Below are 20,943 nucleotides of genomic sequence, written 5' to 3'. Positions count from 1 at the left end.
ATTCCACCTGCCGTCACTCCGTCTTACTCTGGCCTGGACATGGGGGCAGCGAGTATTTGGGACAGAGAACGTTCTCGCCCAAACGCTCTACTCACCAGCAGTGTGGACCACCCAGCAGTTTAGGTGACAGGTCTACACTTGCCTGCAAAACGCCGTCTGGTCTGGCGGTTCCCACCTGGAACCGTCAGTAGCACTGCCGGAACGTAGATGAAACCACGCCTGACCCACGGTACAGTTTGCACTGGATCAGGTAAGGCTCTCACACAGGCTTTGTGGTCCTCCCCTCCTTCCTATCGAAAATTGTGCACAGGCCGCCAGAACCTATAAGTAACTATCGCCGGGACAATTTTAACAAACAGGCACATTAAATCATTTCTTGTCATTGCGGTAAGAAATGATAACATGAAGAAAATTTGATGTCTTTAAATAGACCCCTTAATTTGTAAATGTTTGCTCCCACCCTCCGATCTGCGGATTATCCGATTATCATCTTCTCGCAAATATTAAACAGCTACAGATTTGTGAAGGCAGCGGGAAGTTACATGGCATTACCAAGGGAGTGTCCTCACACAAAGGACCGTGTTTAGAAGATCTGCTGAATACCATCTTTGTTCAGCTGAGTTCTACGGACATTGCTGTTGCCATCTCTATTCCTCCTTCGGTGTTCTCCGTAGCCTCCTCGGTGGCGGCAAGATAGGGAACAACTTGTATTGGCTCTGTTCCCTGCAACAAGCCTGGTAAAGAAAAACAAGCTGGCGGATACCCACAAGAGTGTCTGACCAGCAGGAAATCGACATCCTTCTCTAGAACCAAAAGACGAAGAAGGTTCTGTTAAGATAAATAGTGAATCAGAGTCATAGCTGCCAGCGGCTGATGGCTTCAAGAGTTCTACAACAACTAGTTCATATTTCATGTGTCCTCTGCACATCATTCCAACCGTACCACGTCACCAGTATCTGCACAGAACTGGCCGTCACAGATGGCGGATGATGATGATGCCGTTGCTTTATAATGACCACGCACAGTTTCCTCGCCATCGTCTCTCTTTCTTTTTTTTTTTTTTTTTTTTTTATCAATTGTTAGCTCATTTTGGCAGGACCGTCTTTACCTTCTGTTTCATGTCATTGTATATAATTTATTTGTGTGATCTCCTAATTGTACAGTACTGCACAATGTGTCGGCGCTTAATCGGTCACCTTTTTATAGGCTTTGTATGCAAAAGCATGCCATTTTTCTCTCCTACGAACCACGTCTAAAAAAAAATTGCCATCTTTTCTTATGGTTTTCTATGTGGTTTTGCAAACTGCTGGTCGATAACACTCCATGGTTTGCAAACTGCCTAAAATACACATTTAAAATTGTGTTTTGGAATAAAATGCACTTTGATACATCCTAACCCTGGTTCATCTTTAATTTTGCATCCATCCAGTGTATCAACCTCACTACATTTCAACCTACAGCCCTATAAGTGTTGATATCATGTAAATCTACTGCATGCAATATAATTAATGTAGTTAAGAGCGAATGATATGTAAATTGTTTGAAAAATCTGCTGGGAAATATCTACAAAGCAACAAATTGATCAATTGTTTTGATCATAATTTATGACTCATATATTATATATTTCAACTACTGTTGTACTTATAAATAGAACTGTTTACTGTCATTAAAGGGTCATTCTTCTCCCCATATTCAATTTATTCAATGGTCCACAGGCCTCTTCAGTGAATAGAGTGCCATCAACATAAATTATTCCCTTACATCATGCCCCTTCTATCTGTGCATTGAGTATTCAATAGAAATTATACTCTAACGGGCGAACCTTTTGTTTTGTTTCCAGGTGTCCCCCAAAAAACACATTGCCATTTGTGAAAAGAATCTGCTTTTCAGAGACCCGCGTCTCATGCTCGGAGCTGGGCCCCAAAGCACTTGATTTAAAGGTCAAACTCGACAGACTGTGTCTTCATGGACAAGTACGAGAAGATCGGGAAGATAGGGGAAGGTTCCTATGGAGTTGTCTTTAAATGCAGGAATAGAGACACAGGACAGATTGTGGCAATTAAGAAGTTCTTGGAATCCGAAGATGATCCTGTGATTAAGAAAATCGCTCTGCGTGAGATACGCATGCTTAAGGTATTGGGGGATAATACATATATATATAATAATTCATTAAAAGGAAGACACATTTTCACCGATTTTCCTCTTGAGAACTGGCCTCTTACCTTTCTATGTTCCTCTCTCTGCAGCCTGATATTACATTGTTTGTTTGGCATATTGTTTTCCTGTCATGCGTACAATGAACTCCTCTATTTGGTCTGCTAAATGTGGACATGGCGGCTCTATAGCTTAAATACCCACTACTAAGCTGACTGAGATAATAGACACTCAAAACCTACATGGAAAGCTAACAGAGTTTCATTCAATGCAATGCTAACCACTGTGCCACCGTGCCTCTTCCCTTACCTTTTTACTGGCAGCGCCTTGGCAAGTAACAACTAGATGAAGCGAAAACAATAGCTGACCAATGATGAATTAGGCTGGCACAACGTGTAGCCAATTCCGGAATACTCTCCTTCTCTACCTGCCCTTGTTTGATGCTAGTTGGTATATCGGGAGCAAACGCAGGATTTGCAGAGGGGGGGGTTTCCACACCACGCCGCCAGTGGGCGTGACCAGCATGCATAGGGGCGTGGCTATAATTTTAGCCAGTGCTTGGCTGCTCTCCAACTCTTCCTATCCCCATAATATACATGGGCAATGCTGCGTGCACTACTGTTCGGTGCACGCAGCTCTCCCTTTTCAAGCAGAGCCGTGTGAAGTGGGGGCAGGGTACAGCCGTCTCAGTTATACAGTGCCTCAGGCTTGGATGGGGGTTTCCAGGCACTAGGAAACCCACCCCTGTTTGCCTATGTATATATATCTTTTAAGTTTACTGTTTTGTTTCATAGGGGTTCTGTATATTTAACAAGGGTTGTCGCTCCCTTCAAATAAACTTTTTCATGCATAACTGAAGGTAGAACAGAGGCTAAGATGTACTACATTTTATACCCCATCCCAATATGTGTTCTTTGGTTTTTGTATTACTTTATACTCATTATTGTATAGTGTTGCTAGTTTGACCAGAAACTTCTCCTGTGATCCCTTTTTTGCATTTTTGAAAAAGTTTAATTTTCTTTTGTTACTTTTGTTTATAACAATGGATGTAACCCATAATTCAGGTGAAACTTCAATTAAAGCAGTCCAGAAAATTTAGTGAAATAATTTTTGGTAACCAATATGTAGTTCATATTTCTCTCTCTCTTTACTGAGCAAAAAGCAAACAAACTAGGATCCCCTCGCCTTTGAGAGGTAGGTTACTCAGAAGTTATCGCCTGCTAATGAAAAGCAGGAGTCGCAGGTAAAGTCGCCTTAAGTGTCGCTTGTCTTCACTACCTCACGGAGGTGCAGCGGTCCCCAAATCTTGGAACGTTTTTTCAGTTCTCAATATGCTACTTAAAAAAAAAAAAATCGTTCATCCAACAAAAAAAGATAACCCGTAATTATTTTGTTACACTATGTACCCAGTAATGTTCTGGAGAAATATTTTATTTATTTTCCTATGTAAAGATGCCTGGAGGATTTTGGTAAAGGCAGAGACTGAACATGTAATAATTATGTTGACACATTGGCTCTTTGCTTTCCTTCAGGGAAGACGTCGCGTGCATAACACAGGCACGCTTTAGGTAGAAATTTAATATGGTGACCTGAGGGCTAAGAGTGAATATTTAATTAATTAGGGAGACACCGCTAACACCAAGCCTTACAAGTAATCTCACGCATGCATGATCCAAGTTCTTTCATTCTCCGCCTGTAACATATTCCATAGATTTTGACCCAGAAACCTAAGATGACCACCTGGCTTCCTTCATTATCTCACAATCGGTCCACTTCATCCAGTCCTTTCTGGACTACTGCAAATTCAGTCTACCAGTGGTTCCTACCAGGAGCAAATTATTCAACCTTTGCATTGCCTCAAATATTTTCCATTCCATTCAAGCATGCAATAGTCATTTCCATTGTTAAAACAACCTCTTGATGAACTCCCGTCCTGTAGCTTCCAAACCCAGGGCCTTAACCTAGGGCTGTGCAAGAGGAGCGACCGGGAGCGATCGCCCAGGATGCAACGCTGAAGGGGGTGTGGTTATGAATATTATAGATTAATTTGGTTAAAATGAGTACGGCAGTCTCTCAATCTGTTCATAGGCCTTCCTAAAACTTTACAATTGCAGCCAAACTTTGTGCTCCACCTTCGAATGTCTTCTCCACTCATATCCACATCCCGTGCACATCTGCAAGACTTCTCCTGCAGCGCCCCCTATCTGTGGAAGACTATAGGTCTCCTCAACCTTCAAAATTGTATAATGATCCCTGAAGACTCATTTCTTCACTGTAGCCTATATCTCTCCATCTCATCCACAATCACCTTTCTTTCACCACTTATACTTTCCCCACCAGCAGCTACGTTTGTTTTTTTCGCTGCCATATGTATTTAATGGTCCCCCGCACTCCTTATATTTGGTGAGGTCACCTTTGATTTCTGCTTCATGCCAATGTATATCATTTGCTTGTTACATTTCTTTAATGTACAGCACTGCGTGATATGTGATATCTTGCCGTGTTATAAATTAAGGATACTCCTAATTTAATAATAATCGCTGCCCCTGTAGTAACAGGTGAAGACGAAATATCTATTGCCTAATAACGTATCAGAACAACAATGGGGATATATACCGGTATATATAATCTTATGGAGCAGAAAGACCGGTTCAGTGCCTGTGTAACGCAGGCTATATGTAGTATTGTTATACTTTCTTTTAATTGTACTGTTACACATTTCAATCTGCTCCAATTCTGATCCTTTATGATGGAACGTCGCCAACAAATACATTCAGATTATCAATAGAGTTTGTCCATCTAGATTTGATCGTACTGGATTGATTGTCACCCACATGTTCATTTTCTAATAACTAAAAAAAAAGATTAGATTGTAATGTGCCAGGTCAGATTTAGAGTAGTTAATTAGCACTTGTGGAGAACGTAATATTATGTAATCACCGACCATCTGTATGTGATTCGATAAACGTTTGGTTATTCTCTGATTTATTTGGCCACTCGCTTTAAGTGAAGAAGTTTATAGCTTCGCAGTTATGCATGAAATGTGTGTGACCCAGGATTACTAATTCCCAATGAAAGAAAGTGCAGTCAGTCTTTAGTGATTAATAAAGCATCTCACAGAAGTTTATCCCTCAAGAGTCCTCCACAATCCGATTATAAAGTACTTTACTGCTCAGCTCCGCAAATTAAGGCATCTAGAACTTGTAATTAACACATTGGGGATTTACGCAGAGATCTCCTTATGAACGGCTTTGTAAGCAAAGAAGATTTACGTGTCTGAATCAGAATTAATGTCAAACTAGTATCTATTTTTACTTAAATACATTTTGCAAACATTGAGGGCCTGATTCATGTTTGGACGATTCAAGTCCTGTGTTTCTCTTAAGTATGTCTGGTTTTAGCCATATCATTTGCACCAGCTACAGGGCAGTGTAAGTGCTGACTGATAGTGATGACGACTGACACGGAATAGTCTTTGTATTACAAACTTCACGTATGTGTGCCTCTAGCTAGCGCAAGAAATGTGTATGCAAGTAAGATAGACCATAAAAATGCATTTTATGTACCGTACTCATTAAGAACATCTTTATTTATGTATTGCATGTAAAAAAATAAATTAAACCCATATTTCTATTAATGATCATATTGTTAAGAGTTGTATTTTAAAAAAAAAATGTTTAATGTGTTCTGAACTTTATGCGTATACAGCAGTCTGTTCTGTCAGTCTACATACGGCAAGCAACATTTAGGCAGAGTGTACTTACATCCAGGTTCAAATGGAAACGTATCTTAAGATATGCACGAGTTCGTTGATGTAGAGATTGGACGGATGGCGGCATTGGGTTTAGAGATGGTGACGATGGGGGAGATTGGAAGGGTGATGGAAATTGGTATGGAAAAGACAATGAGTGGATTGAAACAATTATGACATTAGACAAATGATGAAGGGGAGTATAAATGGATATAATATGGCATTGGCTGTGGAGGATATTGGGAGGGGGAGAAAGGTATAGCTTGTGGAAAGGACGAGTGGATATGAGAAGAGTCAGGATTTGGATGTGTTGTAAAGATATTGACCTTTTGGTGTAAGATATTTTGGAATTAAGCTGCCATTAGAAATTGAGGAGTTGAGGCGTTGACCACGGTGATGGTATCTAGATATGGGCATTGACTGTACGGAGATTAGATTTGTAGTATAATGACATTGATGGAGGACATAGTTAGTTATGTGTGATGGGGTCCTGATGGCATGTTTGGGACTTTATGAATTCTGTTGGACGGATATAATAAGTTATGAGGGTAAATGGAATGGTAGCATTTTGGGTGGAAATACTTATTTCTGTAAGCAGTTGGCTATTCCTATAGTTTATCTTCAAATTATTATTTAATACTCTGCACATCTTATTTGACTTAATTTCGTTAGTCCAGACATTGTTCGATAACCAGTGAGGAGTCCGTACAATGACACATTCAGTGTTCAGTGCAGATGGGTTACACTGTTAAATAGACCCTCCTTTTGTAGCTTTGGGACAAAAAAGTTGAAAATAACAAGCTGATTATAATGCCTTGTTCTCATTATCAGGGCCGCCACCTCAGGACGTTCTTTTCTATCGGAGTTTATGGGCAAGAGTCATCGCTCCGCTTGTAAAATTGTCAGAGGTTTTGCTCGCTCTCTCCCACGCCAGAAAGTGGCCGTCTGGAATGCCCAGTGGCTTTCATCGGTATTAGTTTAACATGTGGAAACCTGCTCGAGGAGTGTTTTCCCTGCGTTCAGTAAATAGTAACCACCTCTGTTTATTGATCCTTGGAATGCCAGGCACTATCTGCCAAAGTGTTTGTGTAGCTAAGCTGCTCTGATTCTCCCTATACAGACCTGTTGGCAAATATTTAGTGAACGCTGAGTTGTAACCAACAATACCTGTTGGAGGAGCGTTTGCGAGAGATGGAGAGAAATCCTGTTTGTGTGTCCTGTGATCAGCGAGGACGGACGGGTCTTTCAATTCCTCTGTTTGTGTTTTGATCTGGAAAGTATTAGTCGATGCTCTTCCATTGCCTCAGTGACATGGGTCATGTAAATCGCTCTACACATATTATACCATCAAATCCTGACCTAATCTCTGATGTTAGTACACAATATTAAACTATTAAACCCCCTCATGATATAGGACTAGAAGTGACATTGATCCACCGACGTGTTTGCTTGCTTTTTTCTTTTTATAACTTGTCATTTAAGTGTTTAACCAAATACAATATAAGCTAGAGCAGAGGGGTACTATGTTGTAATGGTTGGCAATCTGGACTTCGAGCGCTTTGCTCTGCGTTCAAGTCTGGTTCAGAGCGTATTGCGTTTGAGCTGCGCTTCGAAGCATTACACTGGAATGCAATGTCTTACGTCTGTGTTTTGGTTTTTCCGTATCTTCATGCAAAATAAAGTATACATTTTTCAATCAAAAAATAAGTCGGAGAAAATGTATAATGCCTGGTACAAGGAGAGTTGCCAGTTTTCATTTTTAAATTTTTGTAACGGCAAAAATACAGTAATCCACTTTTACTTCCACATTGTAGAATCCACCAGTCTGACTTTACTTCATCTTTTACAGCAATTAAAGCATCCAAACCTTGTGAACCTCCTGGAGGTCTTCAGACGGAAAAGAAAGCTACATTTGGTCTTCGAATATTGTGATCACACTGTCCTCCATGAGCTGGACCGGCATCCGCGGGGGTGAGTGAAGGATAAAGCTACAGCTGACGGCGCATTAAGTTACTGGTTTTCTCTCCGTCACTGCCTACTATCCCCACCTCCTCCTTTGTCGCTGCCTCCTGCCCCCCCACCTCCTCCTCTGTCGCTGCCTCCTGCCCCACCCCTCCTCCTCTGTCGCTGCCTCCTGCCCCCCCTCCCCCTCTGTCGCTGCCTCCTGCCCCCCCACCTCCTCCTCTGTCGCTGCCTCCTGCCCCCCCCTCCTCCTCTGTCGCTGCCTCCTGCCCCCCCTCCTCCTCTGTCGCTGCCTCCTGCCCCCCCCCTCCTCCTCTGTCGCTGCCTCCTGCCTCCCCCCCCTCCTCCTCTGTCGCTGCCTCCTGCCCCCCCTCACCCCTCCTCCTCTGTCGCTGCCTCCTGCCCCCCCTCACCCCTCCTCCTCTGTCGCTGCCTCCTGCCCCCCCTCACCCCTCCTCCTCTGTCGCTGCCTCCTGCCCCCCCTCACCCCTCCTCCTCTGTCGCTGCCTCCTGCCCCCCCTCTCACCCCTTCCTCCTCTGTCGCTGCCTCCTGCCCCCCCTCCCCCCTTCCTCCTCTGTCGCTGCCTCCTGCCCCCCCTCTCACCCCTCCTCCTCTGTCGCTGCCTCCTGCCCCCCCTCCCCCCTTCCTCCTCTGTCGCTGCCTCCTGCCCCCCCCCTCCCCCCTTCCTCCTCTGTCGCTGCTTCCTGCCCCCCCTCCCCCCTTCCTCCTCTGTCGCTGCCTCCTGCCCCCCCTCCCCCCTTCCTCCTCTGTCGCTGCCTCCTGCCCCCCCCCTCCCCCCTTCCTCCTCTGTCGCTGCCTCCTGCCCCCCCCTCACCCCTCCTCCTCTGTCGCTGCCTCCTGCCTCACCCCTCCTCCTCTGTCGCTGCCTCCTGCCCCCCTCCCCCCTTCCTCCTCTGTCGCTGCCTCCTGCCCCCCTCCCCCCTTCCTCCTCTGTCGCTGCCTCCTGCCCCCCCTCTCACCCCTCCTCCTCTGTCGCTGCCTCCTGCCCCCCCTCCCCCCTTCCTCCTCTGTCGCTGCCTCCTGCCCCCCCTCCCCCCTTCCTCCTCTGTCGCTGCCTCCTGCCCCCCCTCCCCCCTTCCTCCTCTGTCGCTGCCTTCCTGCCCCCCCTCCCCCCTTCCTCCTCTGTCGCTGCCTCCTTTCCCCCCCCTCCCCCCTTCCTCCTCTGTCGCTGCCTCCTGCCCCCCCCCTCACCCCTCCTCCTCTGTCGCTGCCTCCTGCCTCACCCCTCCTCCTCTGTCGCTGCCTCCTGCCCCCCCCCTCATCCCTCCTCCTCCTCCTCTGTCGCTGCCTCCTGCCCCCCCCTCCCCTCTTCCTCCTTTGTCGCTGCCTTAAAGGTAAAGCAACAGCTCTGCTTTTTTTCTTGTGTTTATTTGCTGTTGTTGGGCTGTATTAATATTATACCTGTGGCACCCTAGAGCCCATGGGGAAAGCTTAGCTGTTAAAATCTGAGCCTAGCTGGGAGTTTTAGATGGACAGCAGAATGCTGTCTGAATTTTTATTAGAGAACAGTTCTATTCTAAATGCCATATTTACTAACTTTGCTTTACTGAATAAACTTGGGAACCTGAGAGTGTAAATATACAGCTCTAAAGTCCAGTGAAAAATAATAGGATCCCAAATATATGGGATAAGACCATCCTCTTATACACACCATGTAATATCACCAGGCTGTAGGCTGAGGTCACTTCTAATATCCATTATATTTTACAGAAGGGGGTTTGTTGTTTATTATAATACACAATTTCCCTAGTGAACACTGACGCAATGACATCAGAACTCACTTATTATACACGGAATGTTCGTATGACATCGATATTGAGCAAGAAAGTTCCGTTTTACGCTGTTGCCTTAGTCATGTGACACTCTCTGTAACGCCACCGGATAAGTAACTGGTATTATTAGGGCTGGCTGTCAGTGTTCATTGTTGTTATTTGCTTTCAGCATTGTGCTAACGATACTTCATTTTAATTTATTGGCAACACTCCGGTACAGTGACTTGGTGCTATGGTGATATGCGATACATTCCCACAGCAGGTAGCGTATTGGATGAAGGGCTTGCATGTGGCTGATTAATTGAGGCCTTGTGTAAACAGTGGCTTGTCCATAGTATTGACATAGCCTTTATCAGTGTAATAAACGTACATGATAAGAAGTGTAGGAGTGGCTGCATTTATTAGAGATTAAAGCACAAGCCTAAAAGCTAATTCAGTTTCCTGTTTCAAGTTGTACATGCCATTCTTGTGGTTTTATGTCCTTTGTCCAGCATGGTCTGATCCCTTGACAGGTAACTATGAGTATCGTACAAAGCTATTTATGATTATTCTAACTACCCTACGTTCCAAAAGTAGATAAATGTATTCTTTATTGTTTTATTGAGTTACTAGCCTTTCACATGAAGGACTAAATAGAAGAAGAACGCATCTTTGGCCACCATAAAATGAAGGTAGCCGTTTTGTGTGCAAAGGCCGTAGTCCGGAGAAATGGCTGCATCTACTTTGTTTAAATTTCCAAGCAAAACACCCATATTGTCACCATTTCAAAATACTCAAGCTGTGTGTTATTTTTTTTTTGTTAATTGTGAGTTTTAGCACACCTCACAAGATTTATCCAGCAAAATTTAGACACAATAAGCCCAGCCCCTGATCTGTGAAACCACGCCCCACTCAATTCCAAGTATGGCTGAATACCACCCATCCAAATCCACTTTCTGGTGATAGTCGTCTAGCTTCACCGTATGCTCTACTGATTTTATATATTTCAAAATTGACAAGTCCAGCAGATAAAGTTAACATAGACCAATGCAGTGAACAAAACCTAAATTAATGTATTAATCATTCTTTGTTTCTATGGCGCCTTTCTCCCAGTAGGACTCAAGTGCCTTACATTGTTGGAGAGGGTGAGGCTGCCTTCTTGGGCGTTCTCTCAGCAGCTATTCTATGGGATCGTTCACATCCGTCCCTGCCCCATTGGAGCTTACAGTCTAAATTCCCGTAATGTGCGTTGTTTTTAAAATAAAATGCACGTACATCGGGGATACGCACGTCTGCATTCAACAAAGAGCGGATGTGAAAATACGTCTGTTGATGAATATGGGTTTAGGTCAGTGTTGGCTAACCTGTGACACTCCAGGTGTTGTGAAACTACAAGTCCCAGCATGCTTTGCCAATATATAGCAGATTATTGCTGGAAGAGTATGCTGGGACTTGTAGTTTCACAAACATCTGGAGTGTCACAGGTTAGCCAACACTGGTTTAGGTCCACTCTGCTCTAACAGATAACTTTGTGATAGGTCACAAACATATGTGGGATGTCAAGTCCTAGAAGAACACACAGAAAATAAAACGCAACTATTCAATAAATGTCGCCTGTCATTAATGACAAAACATTTTAAAAATATTTTTTTCCCCATAAAATACATTTATTAGGATGTTTTCTATCTCGGTCTGTGTGTGTGTGTTAGGGAATTTAGACTGTAAGCTCCAATGGGGCAGGGACTGATGTGAATGAGGTCTCTGTACAGCGCAGCGGAATTAGTGGCGCTATATAAATGGTGATGATGATGTTATGCATTTTATGAACAGTAGACTATTCATTTTTAAAGTTGCTCCTGATTGCAAACACATGATCTAGCTGCACACACAGCCGTCATCGCTAGTAATCGGCACTTAGACTAGCCATGTAGTTGGTGCAAGTGATACGACAGAGATGGCCAAAGCTTGAATTGGACGTTAATTGCTGTGTGTGCTCTAGCTTCACGCACCCTTACTGTACATGCGTACGCCAATTCCCCTCCCCCTTTCCCCCCTTGAAATCATAGACTGTAGCATTGGTCCTTTGCGCTTGGAAATGAATTGGACTATGCTGCGTTCACTGGTGCATGCTCCGGTTGTTGACATGCGCAGTGCGATTTTACACAGCATACGGCACGTATCGGCATTGCGTTCCTTGATCATTCAAGCCCTAAATCTCTTCTATTCACTTCGCTCATCCTGTTCCTATGGATCTGAGACTACCATGGCTAAGAAACAATACTTACTCTCTGCATTAATTACACATCATGCCACAACACACGTTAAGCATATTGCAAGCACCAGTTTATCTTCAACTGATTCTCTTCTCGTAAGATTACATGATTCAGTGACATTTAAGACTCTTGCGCTACTTATGAAAATCCTTCTAGGGAGTAGACGACGATCAGCTGAGTGCACGTTAAGTGCTTGTTAATTTGATAAGCAAGCTGTGCTAATCTTAAATATGAAGGAAACAGTCTCCAAAACAAACAAAGGTATTGTAGGGAAAAGAATATTCCCCTTCACTGCTCTACCCTGCATATATTAAACAATTGCAACACTCATCCCCCCTCCTCCTGCATATAAATAACGTTTGGATGCCAGCATATAAAGCTTTGTTACAGACGTCGGGTCTGTTTTGTGGGACTGCCAGACAACTGTGGCAGGATTGTCTTCGTAACATGATAAAGTCTGACACAAGTCTAGGCTTGGCAATGCTTAACTAACACCAGGTAACCCCATCCGACCACTAGAGCAATGGGCAATGGGCTCTGTATGATAGGGTGGAGTGAATGTGGCTCCATTTTGGATTGGCTGTGGCTTTTGTCCAATGAGGCGCTGCCTTCACAACATACTGACCGCAGTTTGAGTGTTCCTCCCAGGATCCTCTCTGCTGCATGGACCACTTCTCTCCTCCATTGAAAAGTGTTAATCCTGTGATTGAGTTCGGACAATGGGAGAAGCAAAGGAATGGGGAGCCACAAAATTCTACCAAAAGAGCGAGATTTGTCCAAACATATACAACCCTTTTTAAGTGTCATCAGTCCAAGGAGGCACGTAATGGGAGTGTAGTTTTTATACAACTCTCACTCTTTAGCAGCCCCTTGTGATGACCAGTTCCATCACCAGAGACCCCTTATTTTATGGGAGGGGGAGGAGCTAACAGTGCGGCTAATTTGGAGGGAGACTGAAAGTGTGTTTAGGACAGGAGTGGTGGCCATTTCCCTTTAGAAGCTACATTTACTCCACACCACCTGTCCTAACAGACTGAATCCATTGGATAAGCTCAATCTGCCAGAGCTAAAACATACTGTGTACATAGGTAGATCTGTCACCTATATAAAGTAGACGCATCCATTTGTGGGCCGAACCCATATTTATGAAAATGTAGCTCATCAATTCAGCAATAAGCGAATATTACTTGGGCCTTGCGAATATTAGTCGAACCTCATAAATATTAGTCAGGTAATACCTCTGTGATGTCACTGCTTCCTAGAAACACGATAGGCTGCACACTGGTTCACCCCACAAAAGGGGGTGCCACGGTTCAACAGCTTCTGTTACTGTGCAGATGCCAGAGTTGGGTCACTTACAATCCCCCCCCCTCCCCAGCAGAACAAGCATACCTTTTAAATCGCTGATCAAAGGGGCAGGGCTAATCAGGGGCGGGGCCAACTGTAACCAGCCAATCAGAATGAGGGGGTTACTGTACTAAATCGCCCCCCCCCCTCCCCTTAAAAATAAAGTCTAAGTCCACCGCTGGGCTGTGTATTACTGAGCAGTATAATAGCTATAAAATAATTGTAGCGTTACTAACTGAATATGTCTGCCATACTTTCTCCCACTCCTCTGCATTAAGTTGTCCTGTTTGGTGGGAGGTGCTCTCTCACTGACTAGGCAGACAGTGACTGACAGCTTGACAGACTTGCTTCCTGCCAGTGATATCTCAGATTTTTGACCTGCATGAGATCCCATCACACTGTCCTAAAGAGGAGCGGTCTGTGGGTGGAGAGCGGAATTAAGATTTTTATTTTTAACAGAGCTGCAATGGAATGAACTGTGTGAGAATGGTGAATTGTGAATTTGATAAGCTTGTCGGATGTGGTGACCCTAAACATAGTATTATGCCTTCATGACATGTCGATACATTACACATTTGGTGTTTAGTGTTACTTTAAGGCTGTTTACATTCTAAAAATCAACTAATTATTTTTTTCATGGTATACTTCTGAAGTTATACAGCAATCTCACCACTTTCGGTTTAATGCGAATACTCTACAGTCTCATTAACCCCCAGCATGTAAGAGGTTAAATGCAGAGAGGAGTCCTGTGGTATTTGTTGTGGTGATAAGGGCATAGTGTGTTGGGCCTTTTATGAGCCAAGACATTGACAGCTGCTTTATAGCCCATCCTGTGTGCAATTTTATGACGGGAAAGGAATTCATTTCATTCATTTCAGCTTCCCTCGCCCCCCCCCCCCCCCCTTTGTTCGTTTCTGTGGCAGCACAATTCAGTAAGCGGCTTGAGGTCAGGAACGGGTTAATATAGCTACCTAACCACTCAGAATCTTATAATAGTTCTTATTATACATTCTGGAATCCATTGTATCTCTGAAGTAGGCGGTCAGATTAGAGAGCGCGCATGTAAGAGTGACCATGCCTTATACAATGACTGTCATTCCCCCCCCCAAATTTGTTCAAAAATGGGTTAATTAAATATTTATCTCCCCAAAAATGAATAGTTTATTTTTGTCCCAAATAAATATGTTTATTCCCCATAGTTTCGTTATTACACCTTTTGTAACCTGATTGGCGGGCTAGACATTTATTGTCCATCTTGAAATTGTCTAGAGAAATTTATTTTGATTTTGCAAGATCTTACTGGCCTAATTTCTAAAAAGGGTCAGGGAGTTCACCCCAGTTTCCTCGTACATCTTGCCCTGTTTAGCACTCCAGCAATTGTCCATGTCAATCCCATGTCGTTCTGCTAGTTTGGGAATTAAGTGCTGAATGTTGCCATGCCTGAGGTGGCCAGCCGGTCTTATGCCGAACCTTGTGGGAACAGATGGATTGAGAATGCATTTTGTTTTATATTGACCAGACAGCTTGGTCTACAGATATGTGACCACAAAATCATAGACGTGTTCTACTGAAGTTTGTCTTCATACTGTTGTCCCTTATTTTTTGCAGAGTACCTGAGCATCTTGTCAAGAGTATAACCTGGCAGACGTTACAAGCGGTCAACTTCTGCCACAAGCACAATGTGAGTATGCAGCAGTTTGTCCTGTAACCGGGAATGGGCACAAGTAATGAGTGAGGATATGGGGCGCGGAGGTTTTTAGCTGTGAGATGTTTTGTGACAAGTGAGATCATCATCAGTTATTTATATAGCGCCACTAATTCCGCAGCGCTGTACAGAGAACTCATTCACATCAGTCCCTGCCCCATTGGGGCTTACAGTCTAAATTTCCTAACATACACAGACTAAGGTCAATTTTGATAGCAGCCAATTAACCTACCAGTATGTTTTTGGAATGTAGGAGGAAACCGGAGCACCCGGAGGAAACCCACGCAAACAAGGGAAGAACATACAAACTCCACACAGATAAGGCCATGGTCGGGAATCAAACTCATTACCCCAGTGCTGTGAGGCAGAAGTGCTAACCATTAGGCCACTGTGTTGGTGCAGTTTTGTTAATGGCTTTGTATGTTAGAAGTATTTTATATTGGATTCGGTAAAGTACAAGCAACCACTGTAGGGACTACCGAAACGGTGCATCATCATCACCTACTGCGCCACAAAACGCTGCAGCGTCAGGAAGTCATTACAACATATCATAAAATTATGTGAGATCCGTGTATATTCCATACTTGCCAACTCTCCCGGAATGTCCTGGAGACTCCCGGATTCGGGGTGGGTCTCCCGGACTACTGGGAGTGTATGGCAGTCTCCCGCATCTACCCACTTCCTAGTGAAGTGGGCAGAATTAGGTCCAAAATGCCGCAATTCTCTGGGAATTGCGGCATTTGGCCCCGGGGTCCAAAATGAAGCGATTTTCGGGTCCCCGCACGCCCACCTCTCCCCGGCAGCTCCCGGACAGAAAACTATAAGAAGTTGCCAAGTATGCATACTTGTCTCAGGGCCCTCTTAACAATATTATGGGCCCCTGGGCAAAGCAATGCATCGGGGTATATATAGATAGATATATATATATATATATATATATCACTTTCAGCCGTCAGAGTCCCTTTAAATAAAAATTAAAAAAACCAACTTAACTTACCTTTTAATCGGCTTATTCTTTTCACTTTTATTCAGTCACTGCTGCTGCCTGCTGTTTTCGCGCGAGGGACTCCTCCGTGCTGCGCTCCACAATGGATGTCGGGCGTGATGACGTCACGCCCCCGACATGCACTGCGAGCGCCGCACGGAGGAGGAGACCAGGGAGGGAGCCGGATCGCCAGCTGGCCGCAAGGTAAGTATTTCCTTTCTTTTTTTTTTTTTCCAGCGCTGCCTCGACGGGCTGCAGGGCCCCCGGGCACCTGCCCATTGTGCCCAATGGGAGAGACGGCCCTGTTGTCCACTTCACTAAAGAATTGGGCAGGATGCAGGAGGTTGCACTGCACTCCCAGGAAGAGTCCGGAGATCTCACAGAAATTCCGGAGCAGGCAGCTATTCTGGAGACGTTTCTTAGATGCATGTAACAGTATTTTCATACAGTTTGGATAATAACATGAACAATATTTACTTTATTTCCTGCCACATTGTATTCTGTAAGAATTCACTTTCATGGAGCAATATGTATAACATTTTAATGCCCCACCACAAATATAAAGTATTTCCTTACTGTACCATGCTCTGTGATGGTGCCTTTCACCGGGCACTCGTTAAATCCTTGCTGACCACTGTGCAGTACATTTAACCCTTCATTGCTCTGGGACTATGAAGGGTTAAATGTATTGTCTGTATATAAGGGATCTTGTACTACATGGCTGATTGACACACGGATGTGTTTGTGTATCTGGGAATGCTCTGGGTCTCTGTATATTGGCGACTGCTACCTTCATGTGATAAATAGTTAAATGCTATTAGTTTCCTTCGAATGCTGTCCTGCAGCCAGGCTTTCAAGAGCCCCATTTTCGGGGCAGATATAATTTCATGGCTGTCCTGCACTTTACACCCCCACAGGACCTGCTCCTGTCATACTGTGATCTGCTTTTCATCTCTCTCCCAAAGCCATTACATGGCCAAATATAGAAGCAATTAGCATTTCTAGGTAGATTACACTGCACTCTCCTGGCTCAGCTTGCACTAATCTCTCCTGTGACACCGGGCCTCTCGCTTTGATCATTCCAATAGTTGGCTTCATGTTTTAGCTAATTGTTCTAATAGCCTTAATTCCTCACACACTTAAATCCTCTGTTGCTGCGGGCCGAGGAGCTTACCAGATGTTGCATAGCAATGGGCTTTTCTGCGTTATTTCCAGTCTAGTTGTTATGCAGTAAATGGCTGCTGTGTAACTCTAATGGTCTGTAATCCTGTTTATATCTTGTCGGAAGTCTATTTCTGGATATAACATTTTAAAAACAAAACACTTTGTATGGCTCTTTATACCGACTAAATCAATGATGTTCCCACAAATATGGCAAAAATGAATTTGTTGAAAGGACACTCAAATATTAACATCTTATAGATTTTTGTGATAATGCACCTTTAACAATGGTTTTGTGATAAATCTAGTTTCACCTTTTCCAACGAAATATAGTACTTGATATTTTATTTGTATGAACCACAAATCATAGTGTAGTGGTAATTTTATGGTGAATACTAGGACTACGCGTGTGGATGGTTGCCATGTTGCAGACCACGGCCACAGGACTCGTAGCGATGAGCGATTTTTCACAGCAATAAAAATTAAATAAACCATATTTATGGTTGTTATTTCTGAAAGAAATATTGCTGATGCAGCTGGCCTATACTCGGGTTCCCTGGAGATACTGGCTCGGAGTGATAAGAGGAAACTTGCTGCTCCTGGGGGCCAGACTTTGCCAATGTGCGAACATATGTGCTGAATTTGGGCTTTCAACCCCTTGTGTGTGTTTAAATAAAGTTTTAATAAAGCTTTTAATTAATAATGAAAGAAAATAATGCATTAAAAAAAAAAGCTTTATTCAAAGAATACGTGTGTGTGTGTGTTTAAATAAAGTTTCAATATAGCTTTTAATTATTAAGGAAAGAAAATAATGCATTAAAAAAAGCTTTATTCAAAGAATACAGCATTGTACTAACAGATTTTTTTTCCCTGCTATCGTAATCCTGCGACATTGCTAATAATGAGCCACTTTGTTAATAAAACTGGCCTGTAAGGGCCTTCATCACCTGTTGTGCATTGCTCATGTAGTTGGGGCTGATAAAAAATATTTATAATGCCACTAAAACGTCTCAGTGGGGGAACTATGGGCACTTGTCTGCCCCCTAACGTTCGTGTTGATTCCATTTGTAACTTCAGTTGTGAGGAGCAAAACACCCCTATAGGTTATGCAGCCTTTTTAAAGATCTGTAGAACATTAGTATAACCATAATGCCTCATTGTAAATCCATATTAAACTATTTTATAGAGCCTTAGGGGTGTATTCACGTTGCCCATGGCACAGGGATTTGAGGACAGCCTTTCCGCATAGAACGTTTTTTATTTTTGTAGGTAGTGTTACTGGAAGAGTCCCTGCACTAGGTATAAACTTATAATTAAAATATATATATATATATATATATATATATATATATATATATATATAATTAGTGGTTGTCAACAACAAAATTGGGTTTACAGGGACACGTGGTGAATGGACAGGTGTATTTATGGCACTGAACATGTAGCGGCACAGTGGCTCAGTGGTCAGCGCTGTGAGGCAGAAGAAGTGCTAAAGTCATGAGTTCAATTCCCGAACAGGGAACTGCATGGAATTTGTATGTTCTCCCCGTGTTTGCGTGGGTTTCCTCTGGGTGCTCCGGTTTCCTCCCATACTCCAAAAACATACTGGTAGGTTAATTGACTGCTGATAAAATTAACGTGTGTGTGTGTGTGTGTGTGTGTGTATTTAGACTGTAAGCTTCAATGGGGCAGGGACTGCTTTAAATGACAAATATTCTCTACAGCGCTGTAGAATTGGTGGCGCTATATAAATAAATGATGATGAATGACTACACACTTACTTTACACACAGTACTTGTTGGTTTTTGCCCACTGAGCCTCTTTTTTTCTTGCTCATTTGTCACATGAAGATGAGATTATCGCATTGAACCCATCACCTCTGTTTCTCACCAGTGTATTCACCGTGACGTAAAGCCAGAAAACATCCTCATTACCAAGCACTCGGTCATCAAGCTGTGTGATTTTGGATTTGCCAGAATATTAAGTGAGTATTAAATAGAGGCAGAATGAAGACCATGTTGTATCAGAACTAGGTGTATTACTATGTATAGTACATTATGTCACTCATCCAGGATTTTAGGTGCCCCCCTAACCATCGCCGCCCCGGGTAACTGCCTAATGGTTGTGCCGGCCCTGGGATAGATATGGTGAACGGCTAAAGGAGGTTATAGAAGTGGACCTACATGGGTCATTCTAGGAGAACGTAACAGGGGTCTACTGGTAGATGTTCAGGCAATTTAAATTGGCATAGTGCAGGTAAAATGTATATAATAAATATATACATTTGTGGAGTTCTAAAGGGGCACAAACATTGATACATTTAATGAATTGTTGTAGAGAACAAAAGTATAATGATTGTGAATAAGAGAAGTCTCTTATTACCCGTTGGTTTCTTGCATTATACAGTCGTGTATAATGCCACTATAATCTATATAATCTTCTATGTCTTTTTGTCTTGGAATAATCAGCCGGGCCCTGCGACTACTACACAGACTATGTGGCCACCAGGTGGTACCGTGCCCCGGAGCTGCTGGTGGGAGACACACAGTACGGACCCCCCGTGGATGTCTGGGCCATCGGCTGTGTGTTCGCTGAGCTGTTATCGGGAGTACCCCTGTGGCCGGGGAAGTCCGATGTGGACCAGCTGTACCTGATCAGGAGAACTTTGGGTGAGTTCCGCGGATTGGGAAGAATCCTATAAAATTAGCAGCTTCGACAAGTTACATTTTTATGTGTTGCTAACACTCTGTTTCCCCGCAGGTGATCTGATTCCAAGGCATCAACAGGTCTTCAGCACAAACCAGTTTTTCAGTGGAGTCAGTATCCCGGATCCTGAAGATATGGAGCCCCTGGAATCGAGATTTTCTAATATATCCAATTACGCTCTGGGACTTATGAAGGTAACAAGGTTCCACATACTTACTGGTTATCACAAAGGTAGAGCTGCTGCATTTATAGGATACTTGTTGGTTGAGTGAACGTTGTTCCATTCAAGAGCCTCACATCACGACTCTGTGCTGGTGTTAACGTTGAAATGCTTTGACGGCTACATATTGCCGCGCACCATACCACTCGGACATACGCATGGATACACCAACATCAACTGAATTGAAAGTCATTGATGCTGTTAACTTTTTAATGCTCTGATTGGCTACAAGGTGTTCTAACTCCACCTACCTCATTGTTGTGCTCTTCTGTATGTTCCCAGTTCTGTAGAATGAGCGCACAGGGTGCTCAGAACCTTGTCAAGTTCACCTAAAAGTTGTCATTATTCACATAAAATAATTCTGGGATAATTATTTTCTTTTGGGTACTTCTACGTGTATTGTCCAGTAGGTCTCCAGAGCTTGTGCTCAGCGTGGCACAATCTCCCGTACATTTCTGTGATGTATTGTTAGACCCTGTAAACAGTACTGATCCACCTGAATCTATCGCCCTCTCCTCCTCTCTCTCTGCATAGGGCTGCCTGCATGTGGACCCCGCCGAGAGGCTGACGTGTCAACAGCTGCTTCAACACCCCTACTTCGATAGTATTCGAGAGGAGGGGGATGCTGCAAAGGACCCGGAAAGAGTCAGCAGAAAGCAGACCAGACTGCACAGGAAATATTTCCCAGGGGTACGTATTGCCGCTCACACCGAGAACCCCTATTATCCCTCTAAATCGTAACTGTTTGTGAGTGGGACCCTCTCCATCTGCATTGGTTGGCAAAGAGATAATCTGATAACAGTTGTACGGGAGCCACAAACAAGAGTAGCATTATTCTATGGGAGAGTGATCATGGTCTAATGCAGTGTTGGCTAACCTGTGACACTCCAGGTGTTGTGAAACTAC

The 20,943-nt window shown here is 43.7% G+C and overlaps 1 protein-coding gene across 3 annotated transcripts in view; it reads left to right on the top strand.

Annotated features, from left to right (window-relative positions):
• The window catches only part of CDKL1 (cyclin dependent kinase like 1), a 29,219-nt gene that overhangs the window by 6,147 nt on the left and 2,129 nt on the right, over positions 1–20,943 (top strand). For all 3 annotated transcript variants that reach the window (XM_075192626.1, XM_075192627.1, XM_075192625.1), the window contains exons 2-8: positions 1,841–2,133; positions 7,755–7,876; positions 14,869–14,941; positions 19,005–19,095; positions 19,580–19,780; positions 19,872–20,011; positions 20,572–20,727. In XM_075192626.1, the coding sequence (XP_075048727.1) occupies positions 1,966–2,133; positions 7,755–7,876; positions 14,869–14,941; positions 19,005–19,095; positions 19,580–19,780; positions 19,872–20,011; positions 20,572–20,727 (951 nt within the window). In that variant the 5' untranslated portion in view covers positions 1,841–1,965. The remainder of the gene's footprint in view (positions 1–1,840; positions 2,134–7,754; positions 7,877–14,868; positions 14,942–19,004; positions 19,096–19,579; positions 19,781–19,871; positions 20,012–20,571; positions 20,728–20,943) is intronic.

This window comes from Mixophyes fleayi, chromosome 12, assembly GCF_038048845.1.
Source record: "Mixophyes fleayi isolate aMixFle1 chromosome 12, aMixFle1.hap1, whole genome shotgun sequence".
Lineage (NCBI taxonomy): Eukaryota > Metazoa > Chordata > Amphibia > Anura > Limnodynastidae > Mixophyes > Mixophyes fleayi.
Note: the sequence above shows the minus strand (reverse complement) of the source record. Positions and strands in the feature narration are given on the sequence as shown.